General features: G+C 39.8%; 1 protein-coding gene across 1 annotated transcript in view; it reads right to left on the reverse strand.

The window, feature by feature from the left end:
- The window catches only part of SEC23IP (SEC23 interacting protein), a 38,185-nt gene that overhangs the window by 22,037 nt on the left and 2,044 nt on the right, over nucleotides 1-14,104 (reverse strand). The window contains 6 exon segments of the mRNA XM_077823025.1: nucleotides 316-405; nucleotides 1,315-1,435; nucleotides 2,755-2,844; nucleotides 3,611-3,804; nucleotides 5,366-5,582; nucleotides 6,902-7,440. Of these exon segments, the coding sequence (XP_077679151.1) occupies nucleotides 316-405; nucleotides 1,315-1,435; nucleotides 2,755-2,844; nucleotides 3,611-3,804; nucleotides 5,366-5,582; nucleotides 6,902-7,440 (1,251 nt within the window).

Below are 14,104 nucleotides of genomic sequence, written 5' to 3' on the forward strand. Positions count from 1 at the left end.
GTCTTACCCTAAATGTTTAAGTTGTTTCAATAGTTATACAGGAACTTATAAAAATATGAGTTTAGTGTTGAGGGACTCATAGCAATGGCTAAAATTATGAATAACCGTTTTGAGAAAAAAATAATACTCTCTTCCATTCTTGGCTTCTTTCTCAAAATAAGGAAATATTTGCAGTTCTTAAATTAACACATTGTTCAAATAACATTTCAAAAACAATATAAAAACTGTCTAGACTACATTAAAGAATTCAATTAATGAAGAGAACTATAACCCAAGTTTAAATACTTCGGAATAAAGCTATGATTAAAGACTTACCACATTCAACAATGCTTCTAAATCGTAAATCACACACAGGACCTATGCCATGAACCATGAACACTAAATGGTCTATTTGAGACATCTCCCCTATAAAAAGCAAAAGAACAAGTAGTATTAGTATCTGATTATGTTCACAGGGACGCAGTTTGGTCATGTAGTTTTATATAACAAGGATTTAGGGGGTTAGGACAGGACAGTAATAATGTCGCCCAGGATACAATTTCACCTACAAATTTTCTTTTATAATTAAGAAAATCCATTTCTTGCCACCCCTCCAATTTTACTTAACTTTTCCTGTCTTTATTATTTACTACCATGCCGGTGTCATTCCACATGCAAGAAAATGTGGAATTATACGGTGTGTGTGTATATATATATATATATACACACACACACGCACGCGCCTCAGAGCCTGCCCATCTATGGAAGTACAGTGCAAGTTCAAAGAAGGGCATTCTTAAAAGCAATTCAAGCACCTCAAACTGACGACCATGTTGGGTCTTTTGTTCAAATGTGAAGGAAAAGTTGTAGTTCCAGCCAAAGCAGTCTAAGATTTATATAATTAGCACAACTCTACCATCAGCCAGATTATATTCTCACACTGTCTTCATCTATTAGCAGAAAACTAAGTACTGTTAATTTTCAAAACTTTTCCGAATTATGGGATGGAGTAGCTTAAAAATCAAAAAGGCAGATTTAGGAAGCCGATTTAGCTGTGAAAATGGAAGATTTATTTGTAGGCAAGGAGAGACTGACCCTTACAAAAGCAAACAAATGTTCTCCAATAATATGCAATGATGGTTGCACTGGTAATACTTGCTTTCCTCTTGGTTATAAGAATGGCACTCTCCTGGAAACACTGTCTGCTTGACAAATATATTGGGGCAGAGAGCGATTGTTTTGTAAATCAGATTGATCAAAGCTTTGCAAACCACAGGCAAAAAAGGGACTCAGGAGAACTCTCCCACTGCAGTCCACATATGCCCTGTCACATACCATCAGGAATTTCATCATGATCATCATCAATGCCACGCTTTACCACCCTTGGCCTTGTCTGACCATCTTGTGTGGTCCCCCATTCATCTGGTACTGCAGAAGGTTGGAATTGAACTATAACCTGAAAAGAAATATATCGTCTAACTTTAAACAAGGAAAACTTATTTTCTAGTCTGTTTACCTGAAAATTCTGGTCTTGGAATGTATGAAGGTACTGTATGTTTGAATATAGCTCTTCTCATTCACTAAATGTATCTCTTGTGATTGACTCCAATACACTGTCTGCTCTTAGCTACTATTATTCCTATGCTTTATCGGGTGAGTGGCTAGCCGACTAAAACTAAACTCAAACAAGACTTAAGTAATTCTTGTTGGTTTGGGGGAAGTACCTAGACAAAATAACCTTTGCCAGGTTGTCTTCCATAACCGGGGGAAGTTGGCCTGCTGATTGATTCAGGTTTGCAATGCCCAAGAGTACCTTTCTTACTTTGTCATGCCCACACCTGGTTAGCAGGTGAGATATTTTTCTGCCATGAGACAGACCTCACTACAGTTACTTACAATAAATCATTCTCAAAGTGACAACATTATGATACACTTTTTCACGTGGGGCAATATCTTAAGTCAATTCAGAAACCTCAGCTGGTACAGAATTCAGCCATCTGCCTACTTACCTGAATTTTCAGCAACAAGCATGTTACACCTGTATTCCACAATCTACATCGGTTTGGTGAAATTTAAGGTACAGGTTTTAAACTAAACAGCCCGTAATGGTTTGAGTACTGCCTGCCTGAAAGATTTACTAGCTGAAACATCACAGCTTGTGCTATATGCAGTGTTGTAGCCGTGTTGGTACCAGGTTATTAGAGAGACAAGGTGGGTGAGATAATATCTTTTATTGGACCAATTTCTGCTGGTGAGAGAGATAAGCTTTCAAGTTCACACAGAGCTCTTCTTCTACTTGTGTTATGCAGGAGTTCAAAGTATATGACGACAGTGGTCAATCTGGCCTTAAAATCTTTTGCATATCTCCTCACATGATACCACAATAGCCAAGGTCAGCTGAGCTGACAATCCCTCATTTAACAACTAGGGAGCTGCAGGCAGGTATTCACAGCAAAAGGCCTTTGACTTTAAAAGTTGTCCCACCTCCCCAGTGGCCTAAGAACACCCAAGTGTATCGACTTTTTGGTTACATTGCAAAATCTCTCAGGTTTTAGAAGAGAGGATGATTTTTATTATTTCTGATAGGTTGTTGGGGTAAGGAGAGTTTTAAAACATTATTTTTAACATACACATACCCAGAGCAATGGATAAGTGCATTTTTAAAACTCCACGTAAGGCTAAGTTTGCATTCAAGTTATGCTTTAATTTTACACAAAAGCATACTCAACTTCATGCTACACTGCAAAGACCTAAAAACCAGATAATTAGCATTACCTTAGGATTATGCATAACAATTGTTTCCCCATTTGGAAATTCAAGTCGCCGGTGCCACTGATTCGCAGTTACAGCTTTTTTATATTCTGCCTGCAACAATAGACAAGTTATGTAAAACCAGTATGTCTTTTTAGACTAACTACATGTAACATGCCAAATCAAAAGTTGGGCTTGTCTACATGATGCACTAGGGCACTCCAGCTGGGGTGTATATTCTCATGTGCACCAGTGTGTCACACATGAACTGGCCGTGTGAACCCTGCTGGCATGCACTAAAAGTTCCCCAGTGCTCGGTGATGTAATCCTGTTTCAAACAGTACTATGTCACTGTGCACTAGGAAACTTTTAGTGCATGATATGCTGGTGCACCACGAGAATTTACAACCCAGTTGGTGTGCACTAACGCAGTATTTCTCAGTGACTGGTCTGTGGACTGGCGCCTGTTCCTGAGATCTCCATGACAGTTTAGGAAAGCAGAAAGGTGGTCCCTGGTATCAAAAAGGTTGAGAAACACTGCACTAATGCACCAGGTTGACAAGCTTTTAGAATATGCTAGGACACTACTTGCATAATTTTATTTACAGTAGGGAAAATGATAGGGATATATAGCACTATAATGTGACTCTAGTTATAATCTGACAAACTGCATAATATATTTTAGGCCAACAGCACAAGGGGACAGAAGTGAGTCTTAAAGCATCTTACAAAGCCCCACTTTGTGAATTAGAAAACACTAATTTAGCCCCTTTCTCTAATACAATTTCAAGCAGGTGTAAAAGCTTTTCTAGAAGAGAGGTAATAGATCAGAATTATTAGGTTAAGTTCTTAGTTACGTTCACTTAAAAGTAATACTGACCTCTAGTTTCTCACTGAAGTCCTCAGTATAAGGAATAAACCTGCTATCTTTGTCTCCCTTATAAAACCATGTACATCGTCTGACTTCAGATGGCTCTTCTTCCCAATATACAGCTTTTCTTAGTCTGTCATACAGGTAAACATCATAGCGCCCCCCATCAGTGCTCAAAACCACGCTCTCAGGATCAGGTTGGACTAGAATACAAAATTCATGCTTTGTTACAATAGTAACTTGTGCTTTCCTCTTTTAAAGCTGTGAAATTAATGTCAGTCAGGATGCTAATCAACCAATTAAAACAGTAACCTACGCTGTTTTGAACTCCGTTCAAAACCCCTGCCTTTATCTCTTTCCTTATAATGTATGTACTCTTCCACACTTTTAGATAAAGGAGTGAAAACATTTTCAGGAGTGACAGCTTGGAGGTACTTGTTTTTTCTGTTGAACAAAGGTTGTTAGTGAAAATGGGAAAAGACCTATTTGGACATACTGTGGTGTGCCACTTTCTACAGTTACTCCACTTCATTCCATTATGAAATGCAGTAGGCTGAGAGCAAAGTAAAATATACTACTATCCTGATCTATGAAGTGAAGTGCCTCAAAGATAAGGATTCTAGTCAGTTTCAGATGCCTACTGGTACACTGAAGTGAGTGGAATCTGTGGAAAGCACAGCACCACAGGATGGACAGAACAGGAAAATGAAAACAGACCACAAAAGGAAGTAGGGCAAACAGGAGGAGAAATAATAGGAAAACTTGGAAGGCATCAGAACAACAGTGAACAGGCAAGTTCCTCAATCAACAGTCAAGATGAAAGAAATTTTCTCTACATATTGTATAACAATACTAATTCTGTATCCACCTCTCAGATTCAATTACCTTTCTTACTGTAGTGTGTAACAAATTGAGCGCTGAAAGTTTACTCTCACCGCTTGATTATGTGCAACAGATCTCATTCCACTTAGTAGTATTTTGCAAAACCACCACCCCATTCCACCCTAATCTACACCCACACATACCTAGAATCAGCTAATAACTTCCATTTTTTCATTAATAACCATCCAATAAAGTTGGGCCATCAGTCTGTAAAGGCTAAGATATCAAGATAAGTAAATCCATTTGAAATCACACCCTTCTAGCATTGCTACTTTCTAATGGAAAGGTCTTTAGTGCCAGTGGAATGTTTTGCCATATTTCCCATTATAACTTTGTTTCAATCAGATCCTTGAAAATAACTTCTTATAAACTTGACCGATTTCTTATGTCCAATTACTGGCAAAAATAAATGAGAGAGACATGGCTGTCAAGGTGGATAGGGTTAATCGTTAGACCAACCGCCTCTTTTCTGAAAGACCAATATGTACTCTGCTCTATTATTTTCAACCCTCAAAATTGACATTTTGCCCACTCACAAGAATGAAGATGTAAGGCAGAGATAAGAAAAAAATATAGTGCATACAATCACAGAGAAATGCAGCACAGTGAGTTTGTTATTGTGGGATGGTTACATATATATTAGACCTGTAAGCCTCAATAGTAATGATGCCAAGTAGCAGACTTCCAACCTAGTAAACCTCTGGATTAGTAAAAAAGATTGGTTCAAATTTATCTTCTCAGTATAAGCCAACACCCAACATTCTCACAGTACTCCTTCTTCATCTTTATAAATGAGCCACAGAACTCTAGCATCTACCTTCACATTCAATGGCAAGCAGCCACAATCTAAGAATAAGATGTAAAGAAAGTTTCACTGCTTACCAGAGTTATAAACTTCTTCTAGTGTTACAGAATCTAGAATGCTGAATGGCATCCATATTTGTTTGTATTCCACCTCCTTGCAGTAAAACCAGTGGGGCTGAACTGGTTCATATTGGTTCTGTAGCAAAACAGGTGGTGCCTGCACCAGTGGACCTGCAGGTCTGGGGGCTTGCAGTGGTTGTGATGGTGATGGCAGTGGCGGCTGCGAATGAGGAAACTGAAAATACACTAGATTTATTACAGATGATTCAAGTATCTCAGTCTCAAATTATGTTTATTGCGTATATTTTATATCTCATTTAGGAGATTATTCTCACTCGTCATTCTCATATGCTTCCCTCTTTCTAAAATATTAACTTTTTGGCATACAACTTTTACAGGATGTCCACCTGATGGTGTTTTAAAAATCCATCTTATTTCAAGTTAAAGATCTGACTTTTTCTCTTCTCAGAAAAAGTAATCAACTAAAACTGCTAAAGTTTCAAATTTGTCATGGCCTAAGTGCTTTCCTTCATTTGAAAAAAATGTTTTAAAATAAATGTTTGAAGTTTGAAAATTCAGGCTCAGCATGTTATCTTATGTGTCTTTCCTACCAGCACCAAATACATATCTATACGTTGTTAGCTGCTCTCTTAAACATGGATCCACCAATGCAAGTGTTCACAGCTAACTTCAGTGAATGGCTTGTACTTGTTGGGTTCAAAGAACACACAATCTGTGGCCCCAATCCTGCAAATGAATCTGGACAAGTGGATCCTTACCCAGTGACTCAGAAAATTTAAGACCTGATTCTGAGAAGCACTGTGGCTAAACTCAATTTAGATTTCATAGGAGTTGTGGATGCTGATGACCTCTCAGGATCAGGCCCAAACTGCAAAAAGGGAGTTTTTCCCATTGCCATCAAGGGGACCAAAGATTTCGACCTCATGTTAATGTGAGAAAAGGTGGCAAGTTCAAGCATTCAGAAAGTCAAAATATTTCAAATTCCAAAAGCTAAGGTTGTTCAGGCAACATTAACTTGGAAATGTTATATATACTTATAGACACATACCTTTCTATTCCTCTTTCCCTAGTGAGCAACAGAGGCAAGAAAAATTTGTGTAAGAAGATATGTTTAACCTAACATCCCTTTAAAACTGAAATCATTCTGACTACCAGCTTGTCCTCCAAAACCAATGGATTGTAAAAACACTATCTTGAGAATCATAAGAGCTAGAAACGAATGCTTTTCACCATATGAAACCCAGGAATTCAGGATTTTATCTGTTACATAGTCTAGCCGCTAAAATCATGTGGCTTTAAAGATGTCACTTAGTATAAAGTAAACTTTCCCAAAGTACTGGTCCTAGATCAGTGAAGACATTTTGATATTAGAGGTCAAAAGGACTCAAGATTCTCTTACTCTGTTAAAGGGCAACATGAAGCAGAAATAAAACAGAGAAAATTAAGACTATGGTTAGGGAAAAATATAATTAAAATAGAACAATCTGAAATAATTCTATATTAACACCAAGAAATCAAAGATCATTCGCATACCGGTGACAATGATCCTGGAGGTGTCTGATACATGTGGATAGGCGGTACAGAGGGTGGTGGCTGGGCAAGCTGGCTTGGTGTCTGAATCTGCTGCAGCTGTGGTGGAGTTATGTAAGGATTAGCTCTACTGCTTAAGGTGGTATGGCGATATGGGTTATATCCTTGTTGCGGTGCTCCATGGGGAGGAGTAGAAAAGTTTGCAAGTGGGGGACAACTCTCTGGAGGAGTCTGATAAGCACTGATTCCCATGCGGGAAGTAGGTGGTGCACTATAAGATGGCTGTGACTTCGGAACACTTGGCAAAAAAGCATTCTGCCCCTCTTGTGATCCAGGCAAGAGTGGGAGAGAAGTTAGACCCTTGGAGAAGGTTGATGGCCCAACAGGTGGTGTCACTGTTGTTAAGGGTGGCTGCCCTATGCTTCCAAAAGGATCACTGCTACTAGGTACCTGGGAGAAATAGCTAAAAGTCTGTGGTGGATTAGGAGTAGCAGAAGTCTGGCCCAAGAAGCTGTCCTCTTCTCCAACATCTGTGGAATCATCTGCATTGAAACACAGAGTAATGGTTAATGGAGCTATTCTAAGGAATTTTATCATTTGCTCTACAGTCTGAAACTGTTCTATAATAGTATAAACTATGTCCAATATTTTGCTTATGTTAAGTGTTTTGGCACAATTTAGGCCCCAAATTCATGAAGGTTAAACAAGCTATGCACTAGAAGGTAGTAAGTCTCCAAAAACATTTGAATAATTTTATAGTCCATTTTAGAAACACAGACAAAGCAATCTGAGTTAATTAAAAATCCTAGATTGTTAGCCTTAGATCTGAATTCCTCTTATTTACAACATGCTTATCATACCAACCCAGGCGTACTTGCAAATACAAAAAAAATTTAATCTAGCAGTAAATAAAAGTTACATTATAAGAACTTCACTCCCTTTTATTTTCCTCCACCTGCAAAAGGACGACCATTTGAACTCATTCCACCTCCTAAGAAAAAGCCAGTATAAACAGATGTGCATGGAAGGAGAACTTACTCTGACTCTATTGTATTCCAGTGGGAAGCAAGTTCCAGAGTACATGAACATTTTGGAGCAGCTTGGCAAAAGCTCCCCCTTCCCCTCCCACAAGTCAGCAACATAACTTTGAGATAAGTTTCTAAACAATTAGTGACATGGTTGGATCTAAATATGTTTAGTGTCCACACCACAACATGGTTTATATTCGATTAATGGAAGTTGCTGCTAACTGCATGATGCTCCTACCAATGTCCAATTGTTTTCCTGCAGCCAGGTCATAGCATTTATTTCATTACATTAGACAAGTTGCTTAACAGAGCTTGTATAACTGATTGGCTAGTTCTCCATCCTCCGAGCTTTCAACATAATGTTGATGGTGTTGCTTGGCCTCTGTGCACACAACCCATACTTTCCCATAAAGCATGGATGCAAACTTGGTTGGGTAGTTAAGTAGCTGTGGACATGGAAATGAGGTCAATGTAGGGCAGTCTTGTGAAACATTACGGCACAGATACAATTCAGCCATAATGAGCATGCCACAGCCTCATTACAAAAAGAACTGTAACACTACTGTAGTCATAGCCTAATCTGGGGGGTGATGAACTCAATCCTCCCAGTTTCCAAATTTTCTTTCAAGTAGCACTACAGTTCAGAAAATTACTTCCACCATTATTCATTACTCCGCTGCAGACTTTGATTGCCTCTTACTGATTTTTGGAAAGGGCAAGGCTGCTAAACCCACCAAAGCAACTTTATATGTGTGGTTCTCTTCTGAAATGCTACACACACACACACTTTTTTTTTTTTTACCCTTTATTTCATTGGCTATAGGGAGCAACCCCATTGATGGCAGCTCCTTAACTGTTTGCACACTTTACCTGATTTCTTTAGCACGTATTATATAAGTTGGAGTCTTATACTTTGGATTTTGGACATCATAGCCTGCAACTAAAAAGACTCAGAATCAAAACTTCCTATTCCAATAAAAATCCAGACCTTTCCTTTTCTGAGTTTCCATAGAAAAATGTTTGGTTATTTTAAAATAAGAAGGTCCATGCATCAGATATGTCCTTTGCCACTGAGATATGGCAATGTACTACACTGACCCTTGGACTAACCTATGCAATAGCTAAGGAAGGTGAGAGAAACCTTAGATTTTGAAATATCAAAAGTCTTTAAAGTAACAGTACAATAATACTAAGAGATGAAGCTGGACACCATTCTGCAGGGTATATTTGTTGGAGAGCGCTGTGGAAGAAAGAAGAGACACGAACATGCAGGTGAGTATTTGTTAATATAGAAGCCTTAGCAGAGAGGTGAGCAACATAAGAAACAAGAAGAGAGGAGGTAAAAAGGGGCAAAACAAGGGACACTTTTGCTATCTGGTTTCCTGTATGCTAGGCTGGCACTCTGCTTTGTGCAAGTACCCACTCGTATTACCTCCACTCTGTTTCTGTGGTCCTTTTGGTCCAAAGGCAGGTTGTTGTTTTTTCAAGAATGATCCACCACGGATTTGTCCCATCTTAACCAACATCAACACTAAATAGGGTGTGTCTCAATTGGAAGGCTGAGAATCATCACATAATCAGGAGATAAATATGAACATGCCTCAGATAGATAAAACTTCTAAGACAAGTAAGTAAGTATATGAAAGAACCTACAGTGAAAGACCACATGAACCACAATACCGGATCAGGGCAGTGGTCCACCTATTCAAGTATCTTATCTCTGACAGCGTCCAATACCAGTTGATTCTGAGGAAAGAACAAGAAACCTCACAGTAGCCAGTTAGAAAATAAAGTATGACTGTGAAATCTTGCCTCTAGCTTCCTTATCTGGGAAAAGCTCCCAACAGCATCCAACTTCCTGCCAGCTACAAACAGAATAATTAATTTAGTTCCCTTCTCCTTCACTGTGTGGCACTGACCTTTAACCCAAGGTCACCTTTTTCCTTATTGGTAGGATTTCAAGATCAAGTCCAAAAGTAGCATTTAGGGACATTCCCTTAGAACAGGCCATGCCAGAAATTCATTCTGTCCCCTGCCTTAAATACAAATCCTGAAGGGGTCCCATCTAACAAGTTAGTGAGTACAAAACTCACCAGTAAAAGTCATTTAGCAAGTGACTGCATTTGCATAAAGTCTAAGCCATCAGGTTTTATGTGGGAGTTTGAGAAGATGGGAAGCAAAATCTCTTCACCCCCCACACCCAAACACAGAGACAGAATGCAGGTCTGTAGTCTCTCCATCCCATCAGCGCAGTGCAGTGAGGGCCCCAATTCTGTTTAAACCCTCTATGCAAGACTGGTGCAGAAATTAGCTCTATGGTACAAAAGGAGTACAGGAGCCCCACTCTGGGCAGCCCCAGCAGAGGGCTTAAATGGCATGGAACCTTGCACTGGTCCTCTTCATCATGTGAGTTTCACCTGCAGTGAGTACATAATAACTTGGACACTGAAAACAATTATAAATCAAAGGCCAGACCCTTGTCCCTCATAGCTCCTGCTTTGCAATGCTCCAGCAACACAAAACAGAGGAATTACAAGACCCCTCAGAGTCAGCTTAGCTAGCCCTCACGTGCTTGGAGAACGTCTAGGGCATGGTCTCAGCATCGTTGCACGTCAGCAATCCCTGGCACGTAGAACAGCCCCTTAAAGGCTGTTAGCAGCCAACACAATTTAGAGAAACAATGAGACTGTTCTAAGTTACACTGGGAGCTAAAAATGACCCCACAGGCTGTGAGGAAAAATCATTCCATAAAGCCACTTTTGCTCATGCTCCACTCAACCATAGACAAGAATGCAACTCAGATACCGACAGCTGTTTGCAACCTCTAACAACATAGATCAATTTGCAGCCAAGAAAGGTCACAATACGATAGAGCACTGAGGAAGAGGAGAGGAATCCACTGATAATCCAAAGAGAAAGAAGACTGGTTCTCAAAGGCAGCTGCCCTAATAACTTTTTTTTAAATACTACATGCTAACACAAACAATTGCCATCAGTAAGGTAGGCTGTACTGAAATGAGTTTCTTCCCCTCATAAAAGAGTGACATTATGTCTTGTGGTTCCAGTCTACTTCATCTACATTTGTGAGTTTCTCTCACCTTTGGACATTATATTATGCACTTCCAAAACGGAATTAAAAACCAACCAAGTATGTGAACCACTATGTGGTGAAGGCCAAACTGAATTTTTAATTAAGGCGTAGGGCACAAAGTTATGCTTATATACTACTCTCAAATCATAAAACAATACCCACTTATGCCAAATGAAGTTTATCAAAAGATACAGGCCCTTAATTACTAAAACTAACCATTACATTTAGCATCACTAAATCTCAATGGAAAAAGTGGTGCAGGGCACCTTCAGATATGCCTTTCAATTCTTTCCATCCTCTTCTCCTCTGTTTTTCATCTCTTCTGCCTGAATTTGTGCATCTGTCTCTTTTGTCATTATGCTGTAACTCTTGAATTTTTATCCCTATTTGTTAGCAAAGAAGTGAACTTGAAAAATTCAATCCACGAGTTTCCCAGTAACTAGTACAAATTAGAAAGTTTTGCCTGTAATTTCCTGTTTTCCTCGAGCACTTTACAAGCATTGTCAATGAAGTGACACATTTCAGTATATTAATTTCCAATCCAGTCAAAAGGAACCAGGAACTCAACTATGATTATCAAGATAAGCACTATTTATGTGCAGTCTGTAGACATGTAACTTTCTCTTTGAAAACTCCCATAACTGCTACATTTTTTATCTCTAGGTTATATTTTTAATTCCTTATCACAGGGGTGGGCAAATTTTTTGGCCCAAAGGCCACATCGGGGAATAGAAATTGTATGGCGGGCCATGAATGTTCAAAAAATTGGGGTTGGGGTGCAGGCTCTGGGGTGGGGCTGAGGATGAGGCGTTTGGGGTTTAGGAGGGTGCTCTGGGCTGGGACCGAGGGGTTCAGAGGGCAGGAGGGGGATCAGGGCTTGGGTAGGGGTGTGGGAAGGGGTGCAGGTTCCAGCTGGGGGTGCAGGCTTGGGGGTGGGGCTGGGGATGAGGCGTTTGGGATGTAGGAGGGTGTTCTGGGCTGGGACTGAGGGGTTTGGAGAGCAGGAGGGGGATCAGGGCTGGGGTAGGGGCATGGGGAGAGGCTCAGAGGTGCAGGCTCCGTGCAGCGCTTACGTCAAGCGTGGTGTGGCTCCAGACCCAGTCCAGAGCGGGGCTGAGCCGTGTGGTGCAGCTCACTGGCCGGCTTAAAACTTGGCCTGCTAAACCCAGGGTTGTGAGTTCAATCCTTGAGGGGGCCATTTAGGGATCAGGGGCTAAAATTGGGGATTGGTCCTGCTTTGAGCAGGGGGTTGGACTAGATGATCTCCTGTGGTCCCTTCCAACCCTGATAGTCTATGATTCTATGAAAACAGCTTGCAGGCCGTAGTTTGCCCACCCCCGCCTTATCACATGTAAAATATAGACTATTATGAACTATAATAATTACTGATATGGGAGAAAAAAGACAAGACATTTCAAACTTTTTACCAAATACCTACAAGTAAAACACCCGACTCTTATTCCTTCCAAACAGCGCTGTATAGGAGACCTAACATGTCTTTCTATGAAAGACCAAAAAAAAGTTCCTGATGACAAGTTTTGGGGGATTTTTAAGCAAAAAATTGTTTTCATTTAGCTTTACTAAACACTAAATTGGAGTATAAAGACAGGCTGGCATTTTGTATAATATGCAAATAATATGTTAAAAGAAAAAGGGACTGAGCACAGGTTCAATCTTGTTCACATATTTTATATAAAACTATACTGCATATTAACTACTCATTTCCTTTTCATTTGCAGCCTTCATCATTTAACAGGAGTCATGGCCACATCCTCAACCAAGGCCATCAGTAAAAGAACTGCCTCATCTTGGGATCTTGTTGAACTCATCTCTGCTCCCAATGATGACACAGATTCTTTTATCTGCAGCTGTCCAAGAAACTTCAGTAGAATCCCTATTTACAAACTAACTGAAGACTTCATAAAATTTAACATCTCAGAATTAAAGCAGGCACAGTTTATAAGCTGCAGTAAGACACACTGCATTGGTTTCTTCTTGTCCTCCATACCACCACCAAGTTATTTCCAATGCATCAAAGGCAACAGAATATAGAGAGATGTTGACTTGTTTTTAATCAACACCACTTTCCTTATATGCTTTTTTTTTTCCCTGTGAGGAAAAATGCTCTGCATAACTGGTGGTTCGTAAGATTGCTGTTCATAAAAATTGAGATTCTACTGTATACCCTTTCCTCTCAGATGTGGACAACAAAACACAACTGCTGGCCTTTGAGGATGTGATAGATTTATGAGAATATGTTACTTCCAGTATTAGCTGTCAATTCACTTATTGCAATTCCAGAAGCTGATTACCAATTATAATAACCTAGATGGTTTCGGACCTCAAAGATTTCCTCTCTCACATACCTTGCTGTGAAAATGAAGGCTCTAACTCGGAAGCTGTTCTGTGTACGTGGATCCCTGTGTGACACCGCGGCATGCCCTTATTCACCCGTTATATAATTAGGATATGTTTTACACAAAGTACGCCTTGTGAGGCATCACTCTAAAAGTCTTAATCTGCGAGACATTAATATCTCGTTGGATTGTATATGCTATCATAGTATCTGAAGTTATGAAGTTTAGCTAGGTTATGTGTTACTGAAACATGTTTTGAGGTTGAAAACACCCACAAGCAGCCTTTCAGGTACAACAGTAAAAAGGCCAAACAATGTTAATGGCTAATTGAGGAAATGCACACAAGCACAAGGATTACCCCAGGAACTGCATACAATAGAAACCTCTCAGAGATAGCACTACACACTGGGAATGTTTGACCTAGGTCAGAGCAAAAGAGCTTTCCAGTAAGTGATGGTACCACACTCTCCCTACAACAATACACCTGGAAACACCTGAGGAACAAAGACTGAACTGGGGGAAGTGATGGTCCCAGGCTGAAGGGATTTCTAGCCTGTGTATGTAAACCTGGGAAACATTAGTTATTCTTGTGCATGAAAGCATCCAAACAATTTGTAATAGCTCAAACAAGCACTATTATTTTCAGTTAGGGAACTGACAAAAGGGAAAAAAATGTTTCTTCCTTAAACAGCCCCCTCCCAAAGCTACAGCAAAATGACACACTTCAGGG

The sequence above is a fragment of the Eretmochelys imbricata genome, chromosome 7, assembly GCF_965152235.1.
Source record: "Eretmochelys imbricata isolate rEreImb1 chromosome 7, rEreImb1.hap1, whole genome shotgun sequence".
Classification (NCBI taxonomy): domain Eukaryota; kingdom Metazoa; phylum Chordata; order Testudines; family Cheloniidae; genus Eretmochelys; species Eretmochelys imbricata.